The sequence below is a fragment of the Cyphomyrmex costatus genome, unplaced genomic scaffold (genome assembly GCF_001594065.2).
Source record: "Cyphomyrmex costatus isolate MS0001 unplaced genomic scaffold, Ccosl1.0 scaffold441, whole genome shotgun sequence".
NCBI lineage: Eukaryota > Metazoa > Arthropoda > Insecta > Hymenoptera > Formicidae > Cyphomyrmex > Cyphomyrmex costatus.
In genome coordinates, this window is record NW_017278652.1 from 25,018 (window position 1) to 52,124 (window position 27,107).

The 27,107-nt window shown below is 33.4% G+C and overlaps 2 protein-coding genes across 2 annotated transcripts; one reads left to right on the forward strand and one right to left on the reverse strand.

The window, feature by feature from the left end:
* The first annotated feature begins 552 nt into the window (after positions 1 to 552).
* TTLL1B (Tubulin tyrosine ligase-like 1B) lies at positions 553 to 13,393 on the forward strand. Its single transcript, XM_018544453.1, has 9 exons — positions 553 to 614; positions 1,350 to 1,481; positions 1,559 to 1,624; positions 1,848 to 2,026; positions 2,705 to 2,891; positions 3,028 to 3,229; positions 3,805 to 4,035; positions 13,028 to 13,137; positions 13,218 to 13,393. Exons 1-9 carry the CDS (start codon positions 559 to 561, stop codon positions 13,354 to 13,356), a joined length of 1,302 nt encoding a protein of 433 aa, XP_018399955.1. The 5' UTR covers positions 553 to 558; the 3' UTR covers positions 13,357 to 13,393.
* A 3,499-nt stretch (positions 13,394 to 16,892) lies between these two features.
* arr (low-density lipoprotein receptor-related protein 6) lies at positions 16,893 to 26,837 on the reverse strand. The gene is made up of 11 exons (XM_018544434.1): positions 26,760 to 26,837; positions 25,343 to 26,104; positions 24,518 to 24,912; positions 23,128 to 23,762; positions 22,638 to 22,805; positions 22,020 to 22,304; positions 20,495 to 21,716; positions 19,939 to 20,392; positions 19,509 to 19,824; positions 17,571 to 17,791; positions 16,893 to 17,266 (listed from the first exon to the last, which is right to left on the reverse strand). The coding sequence occupies exons 1-11, from the start codon at positions 26,824 to 26,826 to the stop codon at positions 16,893 to 16,895; spliced, it is 4,899 nt and encodes a 1,632-aa protein (XP_018399936.1). The 5' UTR covers positions 26,827 to 26,837.
* Positions 26,838 to 27,107: the final 270 nt, after the last annotated feature.

The following is a 27,107-nucleotide window of genomic DNA, read 5'->3' on the forward strand; positions in this document are numbered from 1 at the left end:
TAAAATTTCTCTACGATCAATGTTACATCATATATAGCACACTATTTGGCATAAAAAGAAGTTTGAAATTCGAGGTGCAAACAAGTATTACAAAACGCGATGTTATACAAGAAACAACGCTATGATAAAAAAATTAAACTTAAATTGTACACAAATTTTTTTTGGTACTCTTTCCAAATGTGACACGTATGTACATATTTATAATAGCTCGACATGTAAACTATAAATATTATAATTCCATTCCAGTTTTGATGATGACTATATTTACTTTTATTTTCTCTCCACTATATATCTAAATTAAAAAATTAATATGCATATATATATATATATATATATTATCCTGAGAGCCATTCTTTTATCAACCCATGTCACATTCTATAAGTAAAATCGATTATCAATAAAAAAACCAGTAAGTCAAAGACTCAACTACCGTTATAATAAAATCGTATTTTATTTTAATTTGTGTGTTTAGATTCGACTTTGTATAACTTCTGACGACTGAGATATCGACTAACGACCATATTGATCAAACGACATGGTTCATAAGTATCGAAAAACATGGCTGCAGAAAGCAGACGGGCTGCGAATCTAAATGCCTGTGCCGTTTATGGCAGGTAAATAACATTCACGGTAATTTCGTAAAACTACACTGCTCGTTATGATTAAAAGACCACTGCTCATAGTAATTAAAAATATGCTTTAAAATTCTGGTAATTTCTTCTCAAGCTCAATTTTTTCAGCAAATTTTGAAGAGTTCATTCTCATCAAATTATTTTAAACTCGCATTCGGGAACAATTGAGATTGTTCGAATCTATTACATATTTATATATAACTTTTTAAAATATATATTTTTTTAATTATTTCTTTTTATTATTATTATATTTATTTATTACATGTGTTTATTTTTTTACTTAATGCCAAATTTATTTCTGCATTAATATGAGAGAAGGAAATAATAAAATGAATCTATTTTTTTTCAGAAATTTTCGCAAATTTTTTGTAGCTTTCTAATGCGAAATTTATTATTTCAGAAAGAATGATGAATAAAAAAATACATTTTATTGTCTTATTTATCTTGAAATTTTTGTTTAAAAGTTTTATATTTTATCTTATAAATAATTAACTTATTATTAAAATTATTATATTATTTTATAAACATTTTATTTTAAGACAATTTGAAAATTTCAGATCTTAACCTTAATTTGCGTAAATATAGTAGCTTTATTAATCGATTTTGAGATACTTATGTAAAATAATTAGGAAATAATAATTTGAGCGACATTAAAATATTAGCGCTAATTAACGCTTTCACAATCATGATTAAACAATTATAATTACATGACCATAGAGTGCCATCGGTCGGGATGGATCGGACAAGAATTACTTTTTGCACAGATGTAGACAAATCTGTGATCGTGCACAACTTTGAAAAACGCGGTTGGACGCAGGTTGGTCCGGAGGATGATTGGAATTTTTATTGGTAATCATGAATTACAACACCAGATTTGTACAATATTTAAGAATTTATTATGACGTTCTCTATTATTTATTACACAGGGCTGTTACGCAATCCTGCAGGAATATCTTCAGCGTTGAAACTGGATACAGGATGGATGATAATCAGTAAGACAAAACAAACTTTTATATTATTAACTACTTATATTTATATTAAGCTATATAGAGCAGTTCTATATATTGACCTATATTTATAATAGATCGACGTTTAAACTATAAATATGATTCCATATCGTTTTGACGACTATATTTACTTTTATTTTTTCTCCACTGTATATCTAATTTAAAAAATTAATATATATATATGATACATATAAAGTTTATTTATTAGAATCATTAATCACTTCCCAAATCACTATGAACTCACACGCAAGGATTTGCTGGTAAAAAACATTAAGCGATACCGAAAGGACTTGGAAAGAGAAGGAAATCCATTGGCAGAACGCGCGGAGGGTCCAGGCAAATATATGTATCTCGATTTCATACCTGTCACTTTCGTCTTACCGGCAGGTGAGCCCAAGTAATCAAGATTAAACTTTTAAATATTAAATTAGATCTAATTAGGAAAATTTTTTGGATTATTTAATTAGGAAAACTTAACACAGTAACAGTTTCATAAATAAAAAAATTCATTCTTAAATTTAAAATGTTGATCTGAATAATAGTTTATTAAAAAACATTTGTTATTTTGAAAAATGTTCACCCAACCGGACAATCTAGTTTAAATCCCATGATGTCATTCATGTTTATTAATCAGTAAATTTGTTTCTCCTAGATGTTTTATTATTATAGTAACAACAAATTCAGGGAAGGGGGCCATATTCCAGCTTCAGCTTAATACCTATTTCTATCAATGATAGTTTAATTTTAATTTCATTTTATCTAACTTTTATCATCTTTGTCTAGTTTTAAGAATTAAAAAAAAATGAAGAGTAAGTTTAACCGTAATTGAAGTTAATTTATATTATTAAAAATGAGCATAAGACCGATAAATAGACACGCAGTTTGTTTGGACTAGAAATTGTAAAAATTTGCACATTTTACTAGACACCAAGATCCGTCTTGATCGAATATGACCCTCTTCACTCATTTATATTAAACATTTCGATCAATTTCCACATTGTTTTATTTATAAATTTCGAGGATTGTCTGGTTTATTTCTGAATTCCATAATATATTATGCCATAGATTACAATATGTTTGTGGAAGAATATCGCAAGTCCCCGCAGAGCACCTGGATCATGAAACCATGCGGAAAATCGCAGGGTGCCGGAATATTTCTCATCAATAAGTTAAGCAAGCTGAAGAAGTGGTCACGCGAAGCAAAGACACCATTCAATCCAAATTTAACAAAAGAATCGTATGTCATATCCAGGTAATATAATTTTAATCGAAGATGTTTCGATTATTTGGACATTCTTCATGAGATTCTCGCGGTAGAGATGCTTAATAACAGAGTCAATTAAAGCTATTTTCTTTTTTTTATTCATTTCACCATTTCTTTACGGTAGATATATAGACAATCCACTATTAATCGGCAGCAAGAAATTCGATCTCCGATTGTACGTTCTCATCACGTCATTTCGGCCGCTCAAAGCGTATCTCTTTAAATTAGGATTCTGCCGATTTTGCACCGTCAAGTATGACACCAGCGTTCAAGAGCTCGACAACATGTATGTGCATCTAACAAATGTGTCCGTGCAAAAGCATGGCGTATGTATCATGTACACTTATCAAATTATTCATAACGATACTGTCTTTGATTGCTAAAAATTAGTATGTCTCATTATGCAGCACAATATCATTTCGGTGATATTGCAGCAATATTCCAAACGTTGCATCGATATTGCTGCAAACTTTTATGCTGTATATTTTTTTATCTTCCTTTATAGAAAACATTATTTTTTTCTATTTTATTTTGAAATTAAATTTACAAAATAATTTTTTTTAAATAAGACAATTAATATGTATCAATTTAGAATGAATCAATTTAGATTATAATGTTCAACGTAAATACACGATTTTTTAAGGAAGCCTAAACTAATTAAGTTGTAGTGCTCAGCAAGCAGTTTTTGATCCTGGCATTCTAAATAACTACTTTTAAAATCTTTTTAGATAGATGAATTTAAATAATTCTTAATAAAAATATTTTTTCAATCTTGGAATTTTGGATTTCATTACGCTTCTAATCTCTGGATATATAGTTTTTCAAGATTTTAACTTTCAATGACAGTTTGTACTGATACATAGCGCATCAAAGAGAAAATTATTGCATACGGGAATTTCAGGACGAATATAACAGCAAGCATGGCGGTAAGCTGAGTGTGCAAAATCTGCGTTTGTACTTAGAGAGCACGCGCGGGAAGGCTGTTACAGAGAAGCTATTCGCTAATATTTCCTGGTGCATTGTGCACTCGCTGAAAGCGGTAGCACCGGTGATGGCAAACGACCGGCACTGTTTCGAGTGCTACGGATATGACATCATCATCGATAATAAATTAAAACCGTGGCTGATCGAGGTGCATTGATTTCTCATCCTTCGTAATTCGTTACAAGTGTTCTTCTCCGATTTTAATATGTGAGTTTTCAACATATTGTATTTTAAAAAATACTTAAATCTTTTTAAGACCGTACAATTGATAAACAATAAACTAACAAGAAGAAGGAAACCGCAATAACGGTCAAAGCCAATAACGGTCGAAGCTGGATCACAAATGCTTATTAAAATTATATGTGAATTTTATATACTGCGTATGTAGTCCCCCTAATCGCGTGCCGAAATTTTTTTCAGACTTACAACGCAACACTAAACAACTACCGCAGTAATATCACTTTAGTTGAATTGACAAACAATTTTGATGCTTATAGCATCTTATTGGATCTTAATAATATGTTGGAAGACATATATTAAAATTTAACGATGTAATATTGATAAATCAAATTCTGTGAAACCGGGACTGTTGTAAGTCTGCAAAAAATTTCGGCACGCGATTAGAGGGACTGCATATGCAGTATATAAAATTCACACATAATTTTAATAAGCATTTGTGATCCAGCTTCGACCGTTATTAGCTTTGACCGTTATTGCGGTTTCCTTCTTCTTGTTAGTTTATTGTTTATCAATTGTATTTTAAACTTGAATACATATATTAAAGGCTAATTAAAATTGGGAGAGGACAAGCGTAATATTGTGCCAATAAATTGTACTGCTAAGAATATCTTCTTGTGATGGATGACGATATATAAAGACAAATACACTTCTCAACAAAATTAAAGTATCACTTGTCCCACCCTGCAAAAACAGGCAAACTTTGAGATAGAATAACTTCGTCAAAAATCATCGTATCGAGATGTTTAAAAAAAGCATTTTAAAGCTTGGAATCTTTACTTTTCAGACCTGTATTCACAGACTTCAAAAAACGGTCTTACTGATATTTCGTGAAGTTGCACAATCATAAATAAAAGTATGTCAAACCTAAAAATTTTTAACAAAATTTTCCAAGTTTCACGGAGCCAAGTAAAAATTGTGCACAAATGCGGTTTACATCTTTCGAAAGAGTGAATCTTTACCTTCAATTTGGATTTTTGTTGAGCTCTGTACGATTTTTTTTCACCGAGTTATTCAACGTAGAAGTAAAAAGGCCATTTTTACTTAAACGTTAAATAACTCGTGGAACAAGTGATCCTTTAATTTTATTGAGAAGTGTATATTCAAGGAGATTCTATTATATGTAACGTAATCAAGCAACGTTTTATCGCGTATGTAAGCAATTAACATAATGCTTATGTAACAGGAAGTGAATATGTAAGAGGTCATGATATCAAGAAAGAGCAAAAGTCAAACGTATATGATTTAAAACGCATAATATGTACGTGCGACGTAATCAATTATACATATTTTTAAAGCGCACGACACTAATTAAACTATGTAGATTTATGGAATACATAACACATCACTGCAATAAGTCCCGGGCCTGACATAATAGATGGCGCACTATAATAATAAATCTATGTGATTTTTAGAAAGTACTAAACCTTTACTTTACAAGTTACAGTGATTTAAGTGACGCTACTTTTGCATTTTTCAAAACAATGAAAAAATCTAAATTTCGTGTGTTGATAAAGCATTGCTTCCTGATGGAAAAAAATACCGTTCAAGTAAAGCAATGGCCTGAAGTGTTAATTCGGACTCTGCTCCGTCTGCTCCTGTTTTATATCAATACATGAAATTCAGATTTTTCCATTGTTTTGAAAAATGCAAAAGTAGCGTCACTTATTGAGTGATGTGTTATAAGTTAATATAAGTGAACTTTATATTTAGTTACTTATCTATTTATTTATTTACGTACAATTGCGTTACTGTTAGTACAAGTACTAAATAACATTGTATTCTACTACATTATTATAGAATATCATAGTTATTACTTTTTTCCCCATTGTGTTTTCAATATCAACAAACTAGAGAAATTTATAAAAATTTCAGTATTTTATACTAATCATAGCCAACGGTAATATTTACCGTTAATATAATTATAATAAGAATTGAAATTGAATTACAAACAGCTCAAATAAATTAACAAATTAAAATTAACAATAAACCTCCCAGGTCAAGAATAATTTGAGCAATAATGGTTGTGTGTGTGTGTGTGTGTGTGTGTTAAATATATCTATAAATTTATTATATTATGATAACATTAATATACGGTACGTTTCGACTTCACAGAGTCCTCATCAGCCGTAAAAACCCCTTAACAGATGAAACCAATTACCTCTTGACTAACGTTCGTCACTAACGTGTTACCATCTGCACAGTTAGGACATATAGAGTGGTCGTAATAATTTTGGATGTCTTAAGAGGTAATTGGTTTCATCTGTTAAAGGGTTTTTTACGGCTGATGAGGACTCTGTGAAGTCGAAACGTACCGTATATTAATGTTATCATAATATAATAAATTTATAGATATATTTAACAATTCTAATCTCTGGATATATAGTTTTTCAAGATTTTAACTTTCAATGACAGTTTGTACTGATACATAGCGCATCAAAGAGAAAATTATTGCATACGGGAATTTCAGGACGAATATAACAGCAAGCATGGCGGTAAGCTGAGTGTGCAAAATCTGCGTTTGTACTTAGAGAGCACGCGCGGGAAGGCTGTTACAGAGAAGCTATTCGCTAATATTTCCTGGTGCATTGTGCACTCGCTGAAAGCGGTAGCACCGGTGATGGCAAACGACCGGCACTGTTTCGAGTGCTACGGATATGACATCATCATCGATAATAAATTAAAACCGTGGCTGATCGAGGTGCATTGATTTCTCATCCTTCGTAATTCGTTACAAGTGTTCTTCTCCGATTTTAATATGTGAGTTTTCAACATATTGTATTTTAAAAAATACTTAAATCATTTTAAGACCGTACAATTGATAAACAATAAACTAACAAGAAGAAGGAAACCGCAATAACGGTCAAAGCCAATAACGGTCGAAGCTGGATCACAAATGCTTATTAAAATTATATGTGAATTTTATATACTGCGTATGTAGTCCCCCTAATCGCGTGCCGAAATTTTTTTCAGACTTACAACGCAACACTAAACAACTACCGCAGTAATATCACTTTAGTTGAATTGACAAACAATTTTGATGCTTATAGCATCTTATTGGATCTTAATAATATGTTGGAAGACATATATTAAAATTTAACGATGTAATATTGATAAATCAAATTCTGTGAAACCGGGACTGTTGTAAGTCTGCAAAAAATTTCGGCACGCGATTAGAGGGACTGCATATGCAGTATATAAAATTCACACATAATTTTAATAAGCATTTGTGATCTAGCTTCGACCGTTATTAGCTTTGACCGTTATTGCGGTTTCCTTCTTCTTGTTAGTTTATTGTTTATCAATTGTATTTTAAACTTGAATACATATATTAAAGGCTAATTAAAATTGGGAGAGGACAAGCGTAATATTGTGCCAATAAATTGTACTGCTAAGAATATCTTCTTGTGATGGATGACGATATATAAAGACAAATACACTTCTCAACAAAATTAAAGTATCACTTGTCCCACCCTGCAAAAACAGGCAAACTTTGAGATAGAATAACTTCGTCAAAAATCATCGTATCGAGATGTTTAAAAAAAAGCATTTTAAAGCTTGGAATCTTTACTTTTCAGACCTGTATTCACAGACTTCAAAAAACGGTCTTACTGATATTTCGTGAAGTTGCACAATCATAAATAAAAGTATGTCAAACCTAAAAATTTTTAACAAAATTTTCCAAGTTTCACGGAGCCAAGTAAAAATTGTGCACAAATGCGGTTTACATCTTTCGAAAGAGTGAATCTTTACCTTCAATTTGGATTTTTGTTGAGCTCTGTACGATTTTTTTTCACCGAGTTATTCAACGTAGAAGTAAAAAGGCCATTTTTACTTAAACGTTAAATAACTCGTGGAACAAGTGATCCTTTAATTTTATTGAGAAGTGTATATTCAAGGAGATTCTATTATATGTAACGTAATCAAGCAACGTTTTATCGCGTATGTAAGCAATTAACATAATGCTTATGTAACAGGAAGTGAATATGTAAGAGGTCATGATATCAAGAAAGAGCAAAAGTCAAACGTATATGATTTAAAACGCATAATATGTACGTGCGACGTAATCAATTATACATATTTTTAAAGCGCACGACACTAATTAAACTATGTAGATTTATGGAATACATAACACATCACTGCAATAAGTCCCGGGCCTGACATAATAGATGGCGCACTATAATAATAAATCTATGTGATTTTTAGAAAGTACTAAACCTTTACTTTACAAGTTACAGTGATTTAAGTGACGCTACTTTTGCATTTTTCAAAACAATGAAAAAATCTAAATTTCGTGTGTTGATAAAGCATTGCTTCCTGATGGAAAAAAATACCGTTCAAGTAAAGCAATGGCCTGAAGTGTTAATTCGGACTCTGCTCCGTCTGCTCCTGTTTTATATCAATACATGAAATTCAGATTTTTCCATTGTTTTGAAAAATGCAAAAGTAGCGTCACTTATTGAGTGATGTGTTATAAGTTAATATAAACTTTGACCGTTATTGCGGTTTCCTTCTTCTTGTTAGTTTATTGTTTATCAATTGTATTTTAAACTTGAATACATATATTAAAGGCTAATTAAAATTGGGAGAGGACAAGCGTAATATTGTGCCAATAAATTGTACTGCTAAGAATATCTTCTTGTGATGGATGACGATATATAAAGACAAATACACTTCTCAACAAAATTAAAGTATCACTTGTCCCACCCTGCAAAAACAGGCAAACTTTGAGATAGAATAACTTCGTCAAAAATCATCGTATCGAGATGTTTAAAAAAAATTAAACAAACCCATTGATTTTAGTACAATGATGATTTGAAATTTCCACATAGGAAATGTTTCGCTGTCCTTTAATTTTTCAATGTTGACCGTAAAGTCTTCTCCATAAGTGAACTTTATATTTAGTTACTTATCTATTTATTTATTTACGTACAATTGCGTTACTGTTAGTACAAGTACTAAATAACATTGTATTCTACTACATTATTATAGAATATCATAGTTATTACTTTTTTCCCCATTGTGTTTTCAATATCAACAAACTAGAGAAATTTATAAAAATTTCAGTATTTTATACTAATCATAGCCAACGGTAATATTTACCGTTAATATAATTATAATAAGAATTGAAATTGAATTACAAACAGCTCAAATAAATTAACAAATTAAAATTAACAATAAACCTCCCAGGTCAAGAATAATTTGAGCAATAATGGTTGTGTGTGTGTGTGTGTGTGTGTGTTAAATATATCTATAAATTTATTATATTATGATAACATTAATATACGGTACGTTTCGACTTCACAGAGTCCTCATCAGCCGTAAAAACCCCTTAACAGATGAAACCAATTACCTCTTGACTAACGTTCGTCACTAACGTGTTACCATCTGCACAGTTAGGACATATAGAGTGGTCGTAATAATTTTGGATGTCTTAAGAGGTAATTGGTTTCATCTGTTAAAGGGTTTTTTACGGCTGATGAGGACTCTGTGAAGTCGAAACGTACCGTAACCCCCCCCTGCGGGGGGGCTCCACGACTGTTAAAAATAATCTAACCCAACCCATTCAGTGGTGTGAGATAGCTCTCGTTTAGCGTAGAAAGTCGAAACCCACGTGCAACAGTACAGGCATGTGACTTTCTATGCGGAAACACTTCCATGATTGTGTGAACCACGTGTGAAGAACGTGTGACCATCTGCACAGTTAGGACATATAGTGTGGTCGTAATAATTTTGGATGCTTAAGAGGAAATTGGTTTCATCTGTTAAAGGGTTTTTTACGGCTGATGAGGACTCTGTGAAGTCGAAACGTACCGTATATTAATGTTATCATTATAATAAATTTATAGATATATTTAACAACCATTATACACACACACACAAACCATTATTGCTCAAATTATTCTTGACCTAGAAGGTTTATTGTTAATTATAATAAGTATTGTTGATCTAGCTTTGACCGTTATTTAATATAATTATAATAAGCATTGTTGATCTAGCTTTGACCGTTTATTAGGCTTCCTTCTTCTTGTTTATTGTTTATCAATAGTACGGTCCTAAAAAGATTTTAATATTTGGTAATATTTACATTACATGTACATTTATTAATTTTACTTCAAACTCGTAGTCGTTCATTTCTGGTCTTTAATTTTCTTAGCGATATCTCTTTGTTGTTAAACATTAAAGTAACACAAAAAAAGCATAGAAAAATGATTATATGATGTTTTACGATGTATGAAAAAATAGTGACTATAATATAATTACATGTTATCTACACAATTATGTATAAAATGAGATTTGTTTTTTGCGCTGCACTAAAACACAGCACAATAAGTTGAAGCATAACGGACGTACATTTATTTCACTTCAATTTATTGCACTGTGTGCACCAATACAAACAGTGCAGTAAAAAAGAACAAATCTATAATATTATATTACTATTACGTGTCTAGTCTATTATTACTATTATATGTATATTTATCAATAAATACTTTTTGATTTATTGTAACAGTAATACATAACTATAATGATAAAAATTGTAACTATAATCACAGATACTAAAAATTATTTCTCTCAGTACAACAAAATACATTTATTTATATAAATACCTAAAATAATAAATGTAATAAATATACTAAGTGCAACTTATATGTATTCTTATGTTCACAACTTAATTTTAATTTATTATATAATCAATTTTTTTAAAGAATAAATATTCAATTACGTACTAATTTTAATTTAAATAGAGTACATCAAAAATATGCACTGATTTCATTTCGTGTGCATCATTTTGTGCATACATTTTAGATCGTTTACATTTAACTTTTATATCTTGATATCATGACCTTACTACATATTCAACTATTACATAAGTTCTAGTTACTTGCGATACAATAACAGGAAATGGAAAGTTACTTTTTAAAAGTATAAACAAGTTACAGTTACTCGTTACCGAATAAAAAAGGTAAACTCGTTACAGTTACCGTTACTCGAAAGGTAACTTTTCGTTACTTTTCCGTTACTTTTTAAAAATCAATCTGAAAATGTACTTGCAATATTTTTGTTTAAACGTTAATAAAAGCAATATATATATATATACATATATAGCATATATAACATTGAGACACTATATGTATAGTTTTATTTTTTGGTTTCTTTTTAAACACAATTTTGTAATTCTACACCTGTAAAATATGCAGCAAATTGAGATATACATATGTTCATATAGTGTATTATATAGATGATAGAAGTGCAAAATAATTCCTGAAATAATATGGTACTGTATATATTTTTCTGCTGTCAAAAATTACTTCAAGATCGCTATTTCAGAAATTTTTTTATACTTTGTAGAAAACTAGAAGATTGTAGAGAGAGAGAGAGAGAGAGAGGGGGGGATTGTATAGGACACTATCTGAATCACAATAAAAGTTAGGAATTAAAAGGAAAATTATGAAATACACATAATCTCTTTATTATATAATACAGCTATATTTTTATTTAATTTATACTTTTAGATGTAAATCAAATATTTTGATGTAGAAAGAAAATTATAACGCTATAATTGAAATATATAACAGAAGTTTTGCAAAAAGGGGTGTTTTCCAATTGCTCGCAACATAAATGTACGCAGAAATTTACAGAGTAAAGCTTACTACACAGCTCAATTAGAACAAAATGTGTACGATGTTTAGATTAAGTTAAACTAAATGCTTGTACACCTGTATTAAATAAACACATTCAATGTCCTACAACCACATTTATAGCTGTCGTAATTAATAACATGTAATCATTATCTATATAACAGAATAACGTGTTCAATCGTATGCAAAGTAACGATAAAAGTAACTATAAATTTCGTTACCGTTATCCAAAAAATGTAACTACATTACCTCGTTACAGTTACCAAAAAAAGAAAGTAACGCAGTTACCAGTGAAATTACCAAAAAAGTTACTGTAACTTCGTTACAAGTAACTCGAGTTACTTCCATTCCCTGTACAATAATTATAACAGGTATGACTGATATGAAATATTCCTGAAATATATTTATTCGCATTGTCATCTCCTATATGATCTCCTATCGTGTAGGAAAATGTAAACAGAACGTGTTACTTGAAGAATTAGACATGCGGATGGATAAAGATCTTAATATACGTACAGATACATGTAATTAATTTTGGAAAATAATTTTTTAGAAAATAACTTTATTATTTATGATTAAATTTATAATAAAATAATCTTTCAACCAAAAAAAGTTCAACATTTTTTAAAATTATTGTATCTGATAGGAGTATATTAAAAAATTAATTTAGGAAAATTTTTATATTATTATTTTAAAGTACAGACAAAATCAAAACTTTTATTTTCATTTAAAAAATCGTAATTATTATTACTAAAAGAAAAATAGTATATTGTGCAACGAGGGAGCAAAATAGGCGTTTTCCGACGAGTGCGCGTTTGACGCCCGAGCGAAGCGAGGGCTGCAATTCGCACTCGTCGGTAAACACCTGTGCTCCCGCGATGCACATACTATTTTTTCACACTCTGAGCGCAAAATTATACTATTTTTGCTCCATATATTGCGGGAGCAAAATATCACTTTCTCTCCCGAGGGAGCAAAATAGCAATTTCGCTCCCTCTGTACTATTTTTCTCCCTAGGGAGAGAAAGTGCTATTTTGCTCCCGCAATATAGGGAGCAAAATTAGTATTTTGCGCTCAGAGTGTGAAAAAAGACATTTTTTCAAAGAAATATTTCACTTCCTAAAAGTGAACACGTATAAAAAATACGAGTAGCTTATTTTGGTCTAGATTAGAAAATATTAAAAGTTCATCAAATTCGGAGAAGGATACTTGTCAGTAAAAATCAAGTTTCGGAAATATCAAATATCTTCGGTTTTTTTGCAGGTAAACGCCTCGCCGTCTCTCACATCCACGACAGTGAACGACAGGATCTTGAAGTATAAATTAATTGACAATATCATATCGGTGGTTTTGCCTCCGGATGGTATGCCCGAGTAAGTGTGAGATATATTCTAATCAAAATCAAAATCTTCAATAAGTTTGCAAGATTAAAATTTACGGTTGGTCTGATTAGCGTGAAATGGAATAAATTACCTTCCCTGGAAGCTTTGGGTAATTTCGAGTTACTGCTGGACGAGGAGTTGGCAGTTCAGGACGAGAGGGAGAGTTCATCGAGCAAATATCGCGGTTCTTCTCTTAACAAGTGGAAATAGATCTTATCCTTGTATGATTATTCAATTACTCCCTAAAATTCCATTTCGACCGTTTTTAAAGCAATTATTTACAATATTAAGCAACAAAGTAATTGGCGCGTCCGCTATTAAAAGTTATCACTATTAAATATACTCGATCTGCATATCGATTGATCGCATCGAAGCGAAGTTATGAAGAAAATCCTTGATGAAGATTTACGTTAACAAACAAGTTTATTCAATGTATAAATATGCTACATAATAGACTACGCAAGAGAACGCACACGCGCATCAATTGCGAGGATGTAAAAATAATATAGGCAGTAATATTTTTCAGTCTTTCGCGCGTATGAAATGAGAATAATAGTAATTTATTAATACATTTTTTTCTTTTCTCTCAAAAGGCGTTTCGAAATCGCAATGCGAGGTAGAAATACTTGCGATCCTTGCGTATTTTGTACAGGCTATGATACGGTTACGCGTATCATACAGAATTATTGTACAATTTATGGCACAGTTTCCCGAAATACGACGATTACGCTTGAAGCGTCAGACGAACGAACGATGAATGCGAGATTGGAAAATTAAATTCGGAAGATTGATATTTTCATCTCCATGAATGATATGAATAAAAATAACGGGAAGAAGAAGGAAGACTCCTAATCTCAAAATGGAAGATTAAAAAGATATACATTGTGTAAGATCAACAGTAACACTTTCTTGTGCTTGTGTTTCTTCACTAACAAGCATTCCTGGTTTTCTTCAACAAAATACTTATAAGAGAAGTAAAACGGGTAATGCGATACTGAAAAAATGAATAACCAGAAAAAAACCAAGAGGCTCGGAAGATACGAACGAAACATTCGCTCACCAGGCGACATGAAATAGAGTTCTGATTTTGCATTCATTGTTCGTTTGCTCGTCGTATACCCGTTTTATACAGAAACGGATTGTGCGTTAACAATAAGCCGTTTCTGCATTAACGTAGTATATACATCGTATGGCGCGCAGTTACAATGTAAACGTTATACATGTAAAATACATTGATTATTGCTAAAAGATTTCGATAATCTCTATGTTACTATATCTAGTCTGTGTATCTATATGAATGTGTGTATATGTGTGTGAATGTATGAAGACGGATATGATATGTCAAACTCTCGTATATATTCCGCAAGATAACGATAACTATCAAACGAACGAATAATTATTAACAGGAAACGTAGTAAAGATATCTTATGGCAGGAAGGCGAGAATACCGTTTTTTTTCTCTCTATCGCGCTTACACTTTTGGTAAGGAATTTACAAATACGATATATATAAAACCGTCATCTTTTTAGGGTAAAGAAACGGAAAGTGTTATAAATTTAATAATAAAATATATATGAGAAGACGCAGCCTTTGGTTAGCTGCCATATCAATTAAATTATGAATAACATATACATGTTGTTAACGGTGATGATGATAGTAATAATTTGAGATATACATTGATATCACAATTAATACAAATAAATGTGTCTATAAAGTACTTGCGCATTAAAAAAGGTGTCTGCTGAGATAAATATTTCTCTAATGCTTATTTTTAAGTTATAGTCATGTACACTGTATTTTTTTTTGCAAGTATGATGTAGCATGTGATGTAATTTTATAGAAACTATGCTTAAACCAGATATTTACAAGTTTTCTGCGGTAAAATGATCTTTTCTCTGTACAAACTATGAAAATGTATAGCAGGCACAAATGGTATAATTACTACACTGGATTCTGTTATGGAACGCGTCAAAAGATACTCCAAGGTAGTTTTTTTCTCCCCGTATAATTCAATAAAAAATTTAGTGTACGCCCTATGATTAAAAATATATTTAATGTCATAATTGTTAAAATCACTAAATTTTGAGTGGGAATTAAAAGTGTCCAATGTATATATTTAAAGAATAAAGCTGTCCTCTAATATTTTTTCTATATGAAAATGATATAGGAGAGCATGTTCCAAATATGCAAAGTTCAATAGATTATTGATATATATACGTATGTACAAGTAAATCTTGTGGGAATAATAATATTCTTATCAGTCTAAAAGTCTTGTCATTCGTTGCTTTTGAGCTTAACGCATTAAAGGCCATTATAATAATTACATAATATATAATGTAATTATATTACATAATTGCATAATATAATTATATGACTTGTCATATATAATTACATATATAATTGTATATAATTATATATATAAATATACATATAATAACAGACATAATTATAATAATTACAATATATAAATTTTAATTAAACTACGATTGACTTCAATCGTTAGGTTAATGTATCATTATTATTGTAATGTTATCGTAAAATATAAAATTATTTTCTCCTAGGAAACTCACGTTCCAAAATTAAACGAAAAGAAAGGTCATATCGAGCGAATTTCTTTCCGTAACAAAAATTTTATCCCAAAAATGACCGTTAATGAATTAATGAGAGTTATAAAAAAACTTTTTTTTATGCAAAATTTAATGTATCGTATCGTATATATAACTCTCACAAGTTATCCTCGAATGTTGTCACATCAAAGATTTCTTATGAAAAATACAAGACTCGAAATAAAAAGTGATGCGAGAAAGTGCTTTTTTGGATCGGATTTCGTTCCGACACTTACTACCTGTGTATAATTCATCTTAATCTTTTATACGAATTATATAGAAATACTTACAATATTTCTAATGAAACTATTCATTATTATGCTAACAATTAATTAACCAGCGAATTCGATTAATACACTGGTGCACATTAAAGCAAATTGTGTGTATGTTGTGTGTGTATGGAGAGAGAGAGAGAGAGAATCTAGTTTGTATATACATGAACTATCTAATTAAGTATAAAAATATATATATATATATATACAGATGTAAAACATAAATAAGCGCTTTATGAATAAAGTGCTCCAATGCATTCTACTAAATAATGCAATGATCCATGTCGGGCATCTGTATTCAATCGCTTATTATACGTACATATATTTTTATAAACCAACAGTCTTTAAAACTGTGTTCACTTGCAACAAAACGTCGTAACTGCCTTCACATAATACTGATCTCAACATCGCTGTTACATTGCGTAACACTTGATGCGATAGTCGCACTGAATTTAAGCCTAACAAACTTTGAAGCAGTTGCATTAGGCTCAAATGTTTGATGTTGCAGAATACTATTCACATTGTAGATACAATTTTATTGCAAGTATCAGTACGACTTAATATGCACTACCGTGCATTAGTGAACACCATTTAAATTCGCTATGATAGAAATCTATTACTTTAAAAGCTAATATATTTTTATCATATCTTTTTTATATTGTTTCGTAAAAATTATCATTGAATTCTCAATTACTATCTGTCCAAGCACTTTCATTGAAAGTTTTTATGCATAATATGATTGATTCAGTCAGTCACAATTATAAGGTTAAGTATCAATGACTGTAATCGTGATAGAGGAATATTAAAATAAGATAAATACAAAAGTAGAAGCACCAGAGCGTTATATATCTCTTTCTCAAGATTTTTCTCAAGGCACCGGCGACGGTGGTGGCGGTAAGGGACTGAAATATGTGGACGATCTGGAACTCGGGGATGGTGGGCAACTGATCGCTGCATCGCTGTGATAGACAGAACGTGGAGTGGGCGGTGGTGGAAACGGTTCGCTTTCGTAACGATAGCGCGCTGGATAATTGCTGTCTGACTCATCGCAAACGTCGGTGCTACATGGAGTCGGTGGTGGTGGTTGATTAATGCTCCTATAGTGCCGATATGGCTTATATCGGGATGCGTTGCTACTGGAACAACGTGTTGAACTAACGATCGTCGCCGGACTCGGCGGCGGATTCAGAGTTTCTTGAGGATATCCACCTGCAGAACTTCCTCTAGTAGAACTCGACGCACCTGATAGAACAGAACATAAACATTGTAAAATCTAAATGACAATTTACTCCACATCAAATAATAATAAAGATACTGTTTAGTTTTTTATGCACAAAATTTGTTTAAGCATAAAAGAATATTCTATTATAAAAATACAATAAAAACAAAATTAGAGAATATATACTAAAATATAATTTCTTTAAAAATAAGCTTATTTATTTAAGTTTGTATGAACTTCTTCTTATAAATCTATAGTCTTGAGATGTACGACAAGATTTTCAGATTCCGTTCTAATAGAAAAACTTTTAAAGATATAATACATTACCTGTAATATGACTACGATCATAACTAGAGCCCAGACTACTTCCGTTCAACATGGACATCCTTACGGCTTCCATCCCGACTTTGAGGCCTCCCCCATCCTTCCTATTGTTCTTCTGAGAAACGAACATCGGCTTCACCATTCGATTGTTACTAAGTTTCGGTGACAGTGGATCTCCCGCTGAATCATGTAGTATGTCAGGCAAGCCCTCATTTCCGGTAAACCTATAATAATAATATGATAATAAAACAATAAATATTTTCTTGCTTGATGCCAAAGATTTATTCTCTTATATTATATTTTCTATATTTAAAAAATTATATTTAAAAAATGACTAAATTTTTAAGAACATTCAAGAAGCTTTCTTTCTGAATGAAAAAATATATTATAAACTACTAAAGAAAGGGTGTCAATAAAGCTGTTTCTTGGACACGTCAGAATCACTTCAAACTGTGCTATTTTATTTCTTCTCGATGGAACTCACAACCCACTAGACCGTTTGTCGTCCAAGCAATTAGACGCTGAGAATCAGGCATTCTTACATCACAGATTTATATGAGTGTAGCAGTCCGCCACCAGAGGTCCAAGGAAGAGACTCGCGCCAATTTCTCGCATATATTCGAGACACGCGAAATCCTTTCATATAGAACCTCGATCTAAAGACTTCCCCAGGCGTCTAAGGCAGGCTCCCACTACGATGCCTTACTGAACCAGTCACGTATGAGTACAGTAGTGGGGGACGAAACGCCGCGGTAGATAACATTTCGCATAGACCCACAAAGGGCCAAATGAGATATCACGCATAGCTACAGTGTCTGCTTCATTTCACCTTGTTACCAATGAACCCCCATCACCATAACCATAAGAAATAAGCGACGAAACTAGAAAAATATCAGGGAGCTCCATCGGTACCGGGACTTGAACCGAAGCCTCGAATCGTCCAGATTACCAAGCAACCGTCTCGTCGCGGAGCCATACATTCCTGACGTTGATAGCTCCTCTAGATCGCGCTTATCTTCTAGTAAATTTCTTACAATACTTTCTCAAAAACTACTCGTATATATAGTGTATAAAATATGTCAAAGCGGTTATTTTATCCCTTTGTTATCACATTGAAATTAAGCTCCGTATTAATTAGTATTACAGTTTATTTTGACCAAGTATGTAAGCAACGATGTTGCTTATAAAAAATTGAACGATTAAACTGTAGTTCAAAGTTGATTTAGAGGACATTTAGAAGATGTGATAAATATTGAGAAGACGTTCTTGTGTGTTTCCTCTTCTTCTTATGTTAGGCCTCTGGCCTGTGTTACATCTCTCTCGTCTGCTTGTAAAACTTAATCGACAGGTTTTTAATCTGCCGGTTTTATTTTATCAAATCAGATAAATCTTTGTCTTTTCCTAGTTCGGTCCGTCCAAACCATCATGGACCATCCAAATGTTTTTACCTCAGCATCATCAACATATCATGCGTACAAACGCTGGCATGGTCTTTGCTTTAACTATTGTTGCTTACATACCTTAGTCAAAATAAACTGCATCGATTAACACGGAGTTCAATTTCAATGTGATGGCAAAGGGATAAAATAACCGCTTTGATATATTTTATGCACTATATATACGAGTAGTTTTTGAGAAAGTATTGTAGGTGGACTCATTAATAACGGTGAAATGAAGCAGACACTGTAACTATACGTGATATCCCATGTAAATCTTAATCTGTGATGTAAGAGTGCCCGATTCTCAGCGCCTAATTGCTTGGAAAACAAACGGTTCTAGTGGGTTGTGAGTTCCATTGAGAGAAATAAAATAACACAGTTTGAAGTGATTCTGAGTGGTCCAAAAAAACAACCTTACTGACACTCTTTCTTTTGAATAAAAATTACTTTAAAGCTGTATGATTGTTTTCAATTATTTAATAAATGCAGTAAATATGTTTACTTTTTACGGCAGTAGTAGTAGCTTAGAATACTTGTCGCAGCCACGAATACCAGTGCTAGAATGATGATAATGTAAGTCATCTTGCCAGATTCGTCGATGCCAGGTCCAGCGTTTTGGCGATGAGGATTGTGCGGGCTGAGACAAGCTGGTGGTACTTCGTCACTGCCATCGGCACAATCGTCCCAACCATCGCATAATGATGTCCCAGAAATGCAAACACCATTTCCAACGCATTGGAACTGCCCAATTTCGCAACATTGTGCCTCATCCGAACCATCCGGACACTGCTGAGTTCCGTCGCATACTAAAGACAATTCTGTAGAAACAGATATACAAATATATAATAATACATGATCAATTTATTGCTTTATTTGCGCTTATATATTAATATTTTTAATTTTTCAACAAAAGAGACAGATATCGCGCTTACCAATACAGTGATTCTGACATTTGAATTGATCGCGAGAGCAAGTGGGACATCCCAGTTCGTCACTGCCATCTGAACAGTCGGTTTGACCATCACACTTCCAAGTGGCTGGTATACAATCCTTACTCACGGCCGCGTTAGGAGCTGCACATGTGAAGTGATCATTTCCACAGACAGGCGCCGCGCGACATGTCCGACCGTCATCGGACAGAACTAATGACTTCGGACATGAGCAACGGGGCAATGTTGCAGTAGCCTCATCGGCAATAGTGTTAGTGCCGACGCAGAAGTGTGAGCATCCACCGTAGTCATTGAATGGACTGCACACATGTGTCTCCATAAGTGTATCCTCAGGCATATTGATCGCGATAAGATCCGTGAAAGACATGCGACCTGCCGTCACCTGCGTGCCTCGCCTAGTATTTCCATCAAATGTCTTGTTTACTCGTTCAATCACCTATTAAGGTTCAAATGAGATAAGTATACATGCAAATTATCAATGCTACCCTAATCTCAATTTTCTTTACATAAGAACCGGTAATAACACTTTGTCACTCACCTGTGCATCACGATCGTACCAATAGAGATAATTGAAAAGGACGACTAAGTGCAATGCCAAACCCTGCGTGGAAGTCAGGAGTTTACGATTGCTACCTTCGAAATTGGAGCATTCGATGTGTTTGCCGTATGCCCAATAGACGATATACGTCGTGGTGTCTATCGTTAAGCCGGTGGGCTGCTCCAGTAAATCGCTGGCAATTACGTGGCGCTCCTTGCCGTCCATCTTGCTGCGTACTATCCGTTTCTTCCCTATATCTGTCCAAAAGAGTAATCGCTGTTGCGAGTAAATCGCTATGTGACGTGGCTTCTCACCGTCACCTTTTACCACGACGCCGAGAGCCGAACCATTGTCCAGCCGCGTTACATTAAGCGCATCATTTGTCGAACATGTCCAGAAGAGCAGCCTCCCGAGCGGGTCTAGCGCAAGATCGAACAAATGTCCATTTCCAATGGACACCACAACTGTGCTGCTGTGCTGTTGTTGCTGCGTCTGGTTCTCCAAGGCACGACGAATTGTCACCCGACCATCAATCCAGTAAACGTGCTGCGTAACTGGATCAAACTCAATTGCGCGAACGTTTTTTAAACCCTGTACACGCAACGTTACATCTGCACAATCATCCGTCTGATCAGGTAAATAACGTACAATCGCAGTGCGCTGACTATAAATCATGAAATGTCGTGGCGCCATGCAAGTCCGATTATCCCGCGCTAAATTATAATGCGTGGGACACGCGCATTTGTGAGTGACGGACGCACCGCCATTCGGATTCGGCAGAGCGATACAAAGATGACTGCAATTGCCGTTCACAATTGCGCATGGGTTCGAACCTGCCTGTCGCGACGCGTGAAACACTTTCAGATCCGTCACCGACGCCAGATTAGTATGGATCTTGGTACGATTCGCTCCGGTGATTTTGTCCGCTCTTTCGATGTCGCCTGTGTTCCAATCCGCCCAATAAATAAAATCCCGATACTGTGTAACGCTGAATGGATAGACTATGTGACGCGAAATAATGACATCCCCTCGTTGCACCAACAGATCATAACAATTAATCGCAGGTGTGGAGATGTCGGCCCAGTATAATTTGCGCCCCACATGGTCGATCGTCAAGCCGTTCGCTCGACCGATGTGCGAAACAATCACTTGTCGATTTGTGCCATCTAGAAAAGCTCTCTCGATACTGCCAGTGTTACCCCACTCAGCCCAGTATAAATAGCTAGAAAACAGACGAATATGTTAAACAAATATTAAACAAGATTTATTATAACATATTTATTTAACAAGATGCTAACTAATCTCTGTATCATAAATATTCTTATATAATTATTTTTAATTATGGTATATTTTTCATTTTGTTACCAAAATTATCTAAAGAGGTATTTTTTTAAACGTCTCTCTCATCTTTTGCCACAAGTTTGTTAACTTATTCATTTAAAAAAAAAAAATATTTATTAATTGTGTGCGGGGTCCTTTGTTATATTATTTAAAGGTAATAGCAGAATAGAAACACAAAACTCACCCTCTCTCAGGATCTACAGCCACATTCTTGGGCTCAAGAAGATTTTGCCATAAAAGTATTTTCCTGCTGCCTCCTTCTATTCGTATCATCTCTATTCTGCGCGTGACAGTATCACTCCAATAGAGATTGTGCGCGATCCAATCAAACGCAATACCTTCCGGTGATTCTAGACCGAGATCGACTATCTTTTCGATATCCGATCCATTTATAAAGACACGTGTGATGGTTTTTAGCTTAACATCTGTCCAATAAATGCGATTTTCGGACAAGTCAAAGTCTATAGCACTAGAAAAAGCGAAAAATATATGTAATACATATGTGTCTCTGTCGAAAACTGTAATAAATGTGAAATAAAATAGCCTGTTTTATTGAATTAAATCTTAATATATAAAAATAAAGAATTTTAAAACCGTAGCTGCTTCATACACATAAGAAATCTTTTTTGAAGAAAAAAGTGAGTTCTAAATTAATTAGACATAAAACTTCTAGCAAAAAGGATATCCATTTTTTTTTTTAAACATCGTTCTCATAATTTCGAAAAATTTAATAAATACTTCTAGTATGCTTTGATCTAATCCCACTTTAACATTTATTTCTCAATGTTGCAGTTATACTAACCTAGCATCTTTAATACCAGTAACGGGTATGATATTATCATTGTTAACGTTCTCAATACTGATTCGACCAAGATTCTCTCTCCTGGAGAATAACAGGAACGCTTCCGGCACAACACACGTGCGCTTGTCCTTGGTTAATTCATAGCCCATCTGACAGGCACAAACGTACCTAAATATTTTCAATTTTATATTACAATTTTACATATTCACGACTTTAATCTTCCTTAAAGAAAGTAATTTACTTCAACATATAGTGTGACGTAAAAAAATTTGATTTTTTGCTTTTCTCTATCCTAATAAAAGCTACTTCTTATAGAAATTTAATTTTGACACTGAAATTACTTATTTTGAGTATTAAAAGCACTGAACAACAAAGTAAGTAATAATCACTTCTTTTCAATATTAAATTTCTATAAAAAATCTCCAATCTCTCCGCAATAATTTCAGCAAATCTCGTAGAAAGATATTTGCATAATTCCCACAATACATACCTATTGTTAGGTTTGTTAAAACAAAGATGGCTACATCCACCATTGTCACGGGCGCACGGAGAATTACTGACATTCATTTTGCCAAGATGTATGGCCTTGATTCCCATCACATTGGGTACCTGATCGACAATGACTTCACGTTCACCACCCGTGAGCTTATGCGCCCGATCGATGCTGCGACGCTGCCAATCGGTCCAATACAAATAATCGCCCAGCAAGGTAAGACCGAACAGATGTGGCAAATTATCGGTGATAACCTCCCGTCGATCAGTACCGTCCATATTAGACACCTCGATTTTATCAGTCTTCGCGTCGCACCAATAAATCTTTTTACGTTCAAGATCCAAGGCAATGCCATTTGGCCAGACAATGTCCTTGCTGATCAACAATATACGCTCGCTACCGTCTAGATTACTGCGCTCAATTTTAGGCCGTTTTTCGCTCCAATCAGTCCAGAACATCCAACCGAGCTCAGGCGCGAGTGCGATCGCTCGCGGTTCGAAAAGATCTTCATTCACCAACACACGTCGATAGCTTCCATCTAGTCGTGCCACTTCGATCCGATCGGTTCCGGTATCAGTCCAATAGAGATTGCGAGCGATCCAATCTATCGCAATACCGTCTGGATTTGCCACCTGCAAGAATCAAAAGATGAAGTTATAATAACTGCGATAAATAATGCAAAAATTTAATGGCCTCTTCACTTTTTAATCTATTTATAATATTAGCAACCTCTCGTTAAAAATTTTTTATATAATTCCAGGATGCACACCTTTTATTAATTCTGTTGAAACAGATATAAATAGAAGACAAAAAATTTCAAGAAATTTAAATATTAAAAAAATTGAAGATAGAAAGGAAATAAGAAAAATGTAATTTACAAAATATCATGTAATATATGTGATGCTTCTTATATCGTGATGCCACTTCTAAACAGAGTTAAAATGTATTAATTGTAATGATGAATAATAAAGAATTTTTCGAGGGATCTATTTTTAACTGATCAACAACAACGTTACACTCTTATTCGCCCCCTTTCATAAGATTTCATGGTTTATTAAAATAATATTTTCAATAAAAGAATTCATACAATATTTCAATATTATTACTATTTTTATGCCCTTTGGGAATCTGTTTTTGAAAAAAAAAACACAAAAGCTATATTTGTTAAATTTTTTTTAAACATTATAACAAATTTTTTCGTCACTATTTGTAAGTCTACATAAACATGTATGAAAAATACTGGTTGTCACGATAATTCATGTAGTTTTATCCCGATTGAATTAAAATTTAAGAATTGAGTCATTGAAAGTATTATAATGTTTTTGTTATGACGTATTTTTGAAACATAATGCAAAAATTAAAAAAGGAAAAGAAAATAATTACATACCTCTGTGGAAATGACATTCTGCTGACTGATTCCGTCGAGAGGAGCTCGCCTGATGGCAGTTGTTTGTTCATCAGTCCAGTACAGCAACTCCTCCACTGGATCAAAGTCAATTGCAATTGCATGTTTAATACCAGTGAGCGGCAACACAAAGTTTGTATAATCAGGCGAGTCCAAGGATATCCGACAGATTTCGGTTCGTTGGACGATTAACAGCAACTGTTCCGCTCTGTTGGCGCATGTGTATTTGTCAATCAATTTAACGCCCGTGGGACAGGCGCAACTATAACCAGATTTCATCGAGCTGAGAAGGCACAGATGAGAACAATTGCCGTTGTTTTGCTTGCAAGGATTATTGCCACCTGGTTGCCTCCTTGCATCCCAGACTTCAATATCACCTGAATATTTAATAAAAATATGAGAAAATTAATAAATACAGAATAGCAAGTAAAATAAATCAATTTTATCAGTCACGTATAAAACAAGATTGTTCGAACTCTTAAAGAGAGACTCAAATGCAAATAAAATTAAATCTCACTTGATTCAATTAGTATTCGAATAATTCGCTTTAAATTTGATAAGAAGAATTAATAAATATAACTTATAGAAAGATATATACAATATATATAATGATAAATATTAAAAAATAATACTGTATAAAAATATTTTATATATACTAAATATAGAGAATAAAGCACGCTATAATTCTTCTAGATTTACAATAAGATAATTAAAGATAAACGTTAAGAATATAATTGGCTTCTGATCTTAAGATCAAATACAAAACTACTCAAGCTATTATTGTATACAAAAGGATATATTTATTACCAGGTATATATTCGCCGTGAAATAGTTCACGTGGATGTGATTGTGGCTGGATCATATCATACGAATGGATGCACCAAGTCTTCCAGTCGGTCCAATAAAGCCGTTTGTCAAAAAACGTTATAGCAAATGGATAGTCCAAATCGCGATTGACCAATCTGCGTCTATTACCGCCATTATAATCCATCACGGCAATAAAGTGTAGTCTACCATCCGCCCAGTAGATGAGCTTATTTTCATAGTCAATCGTCAGACCGTTCGGCCAGAATATGTCGTCAGAAACGATGATCTCGCGCGTATTTGGATCACCATCCATCGAAGCGCGTTCAATCTTAGGTACGTCACCCCAATCGGTCCAAAATAGGTATCCTTCCATGGGCGCCAGAGCAATTGCACGCGGTTGATAAATGTCATTCCAGAAGAGCACCTTCCTGTTACGGCCATCGATGCTGGTCACCTCAATCCGATTTTTCTCGCCATCCGTCCAGTAAAGTTTGTCCGTAAACCAGTCGCAAGCAAGACCATCGGGTGAGATCAAACTGGAGTTCACTACTGTTAGCTTTTCGCCAGTGTGTGTGCCGTTATAGCGAATGCACTGTATCATCTCCAAACTGCTGTCTGACCAACAAATAAGCCCACGCTCATAGAAGAAGTCCAGTGACGCACCTTCTGACAAATCCTTGATGATGATGTTGACTTTATTGTTGCGAGACATGTTGGCCACCCTGATATCTTTATGAGTGGTAAACAGAAGTAGAGGCAAGCCTGAAAGTTAATATAACATCAATAATATAATATTGATTTAAAAAATAATTAGTTTACTTAGAAATTTTTTTGATGTAATTAGTCCTGGGCTCGAACTTAATATGTCCTTATCGCTGAACAATCAACTCTATATTCTTTAGAGTGGAATCTTACACTAAAGAACAAAAATTGAGCCAGTTTTAAAAAAGACTGTCTTAATTTTCAATCTTTAATATTTACTTTATTATTACTTATTATATTAAAAATAATAATATTAAAAATAATAAATGTATAAAATTAGACTAAAATATAAAAATATCGCTATGATTTAAAAAAAGAAAGAGATGAAGCACAGTAAACATACACTGTACATATATAAACATAACAATGTCAAACAAAACAAACATGGAGAACTGTGCACCGACGACAGTAGAATCGAGAGAGGACATGACGGCCTAAAACCTGTAACCGCAAAACACCGCAAAATGCTGCCGCGCAGTACTGCCCTCTGAAGAAGTGGATTCTCTGGTAGAATGAAAATATGAAATCGAGAGAAAAAAAAAGAAAGAAAGAAAGACCAAAAAAGAAGACGAAAAAGAATTGCAACACAAGATTTTCCATTTTAGCAGAAGAGTGATAAGATCAAGACGGATTGAGTATCGATGATGCCACGTACCATTGCAAGAAAAAAAGTCACAGCAGAGGAGGCAAGCAACAGCGAGACACGCGTTCCACGTGATCATGGCGAGGATTAATTATCCTAGCTGTAAGTTTCACGTTTTTTCCTAGCTGTAAGTTTCGCAGCCACGATCATCTCGTCGCCGTGTGGATGGTAGAGCACTCTAACGACGTTATCACGATCGTTTTTCTCGCGTCACCGGCCATTTGTGAAGAGCCGTTTTGGCTCCAAGCTCCAAGGCGCTCTAGACTCCAGCGGCGGCGTCTTCCGCTTTGAACTCCACAAGATTCCCGATGTATGCACTGTTTTATCGACGTTCGGTTACTCGAGAATTTTACTGCGTAA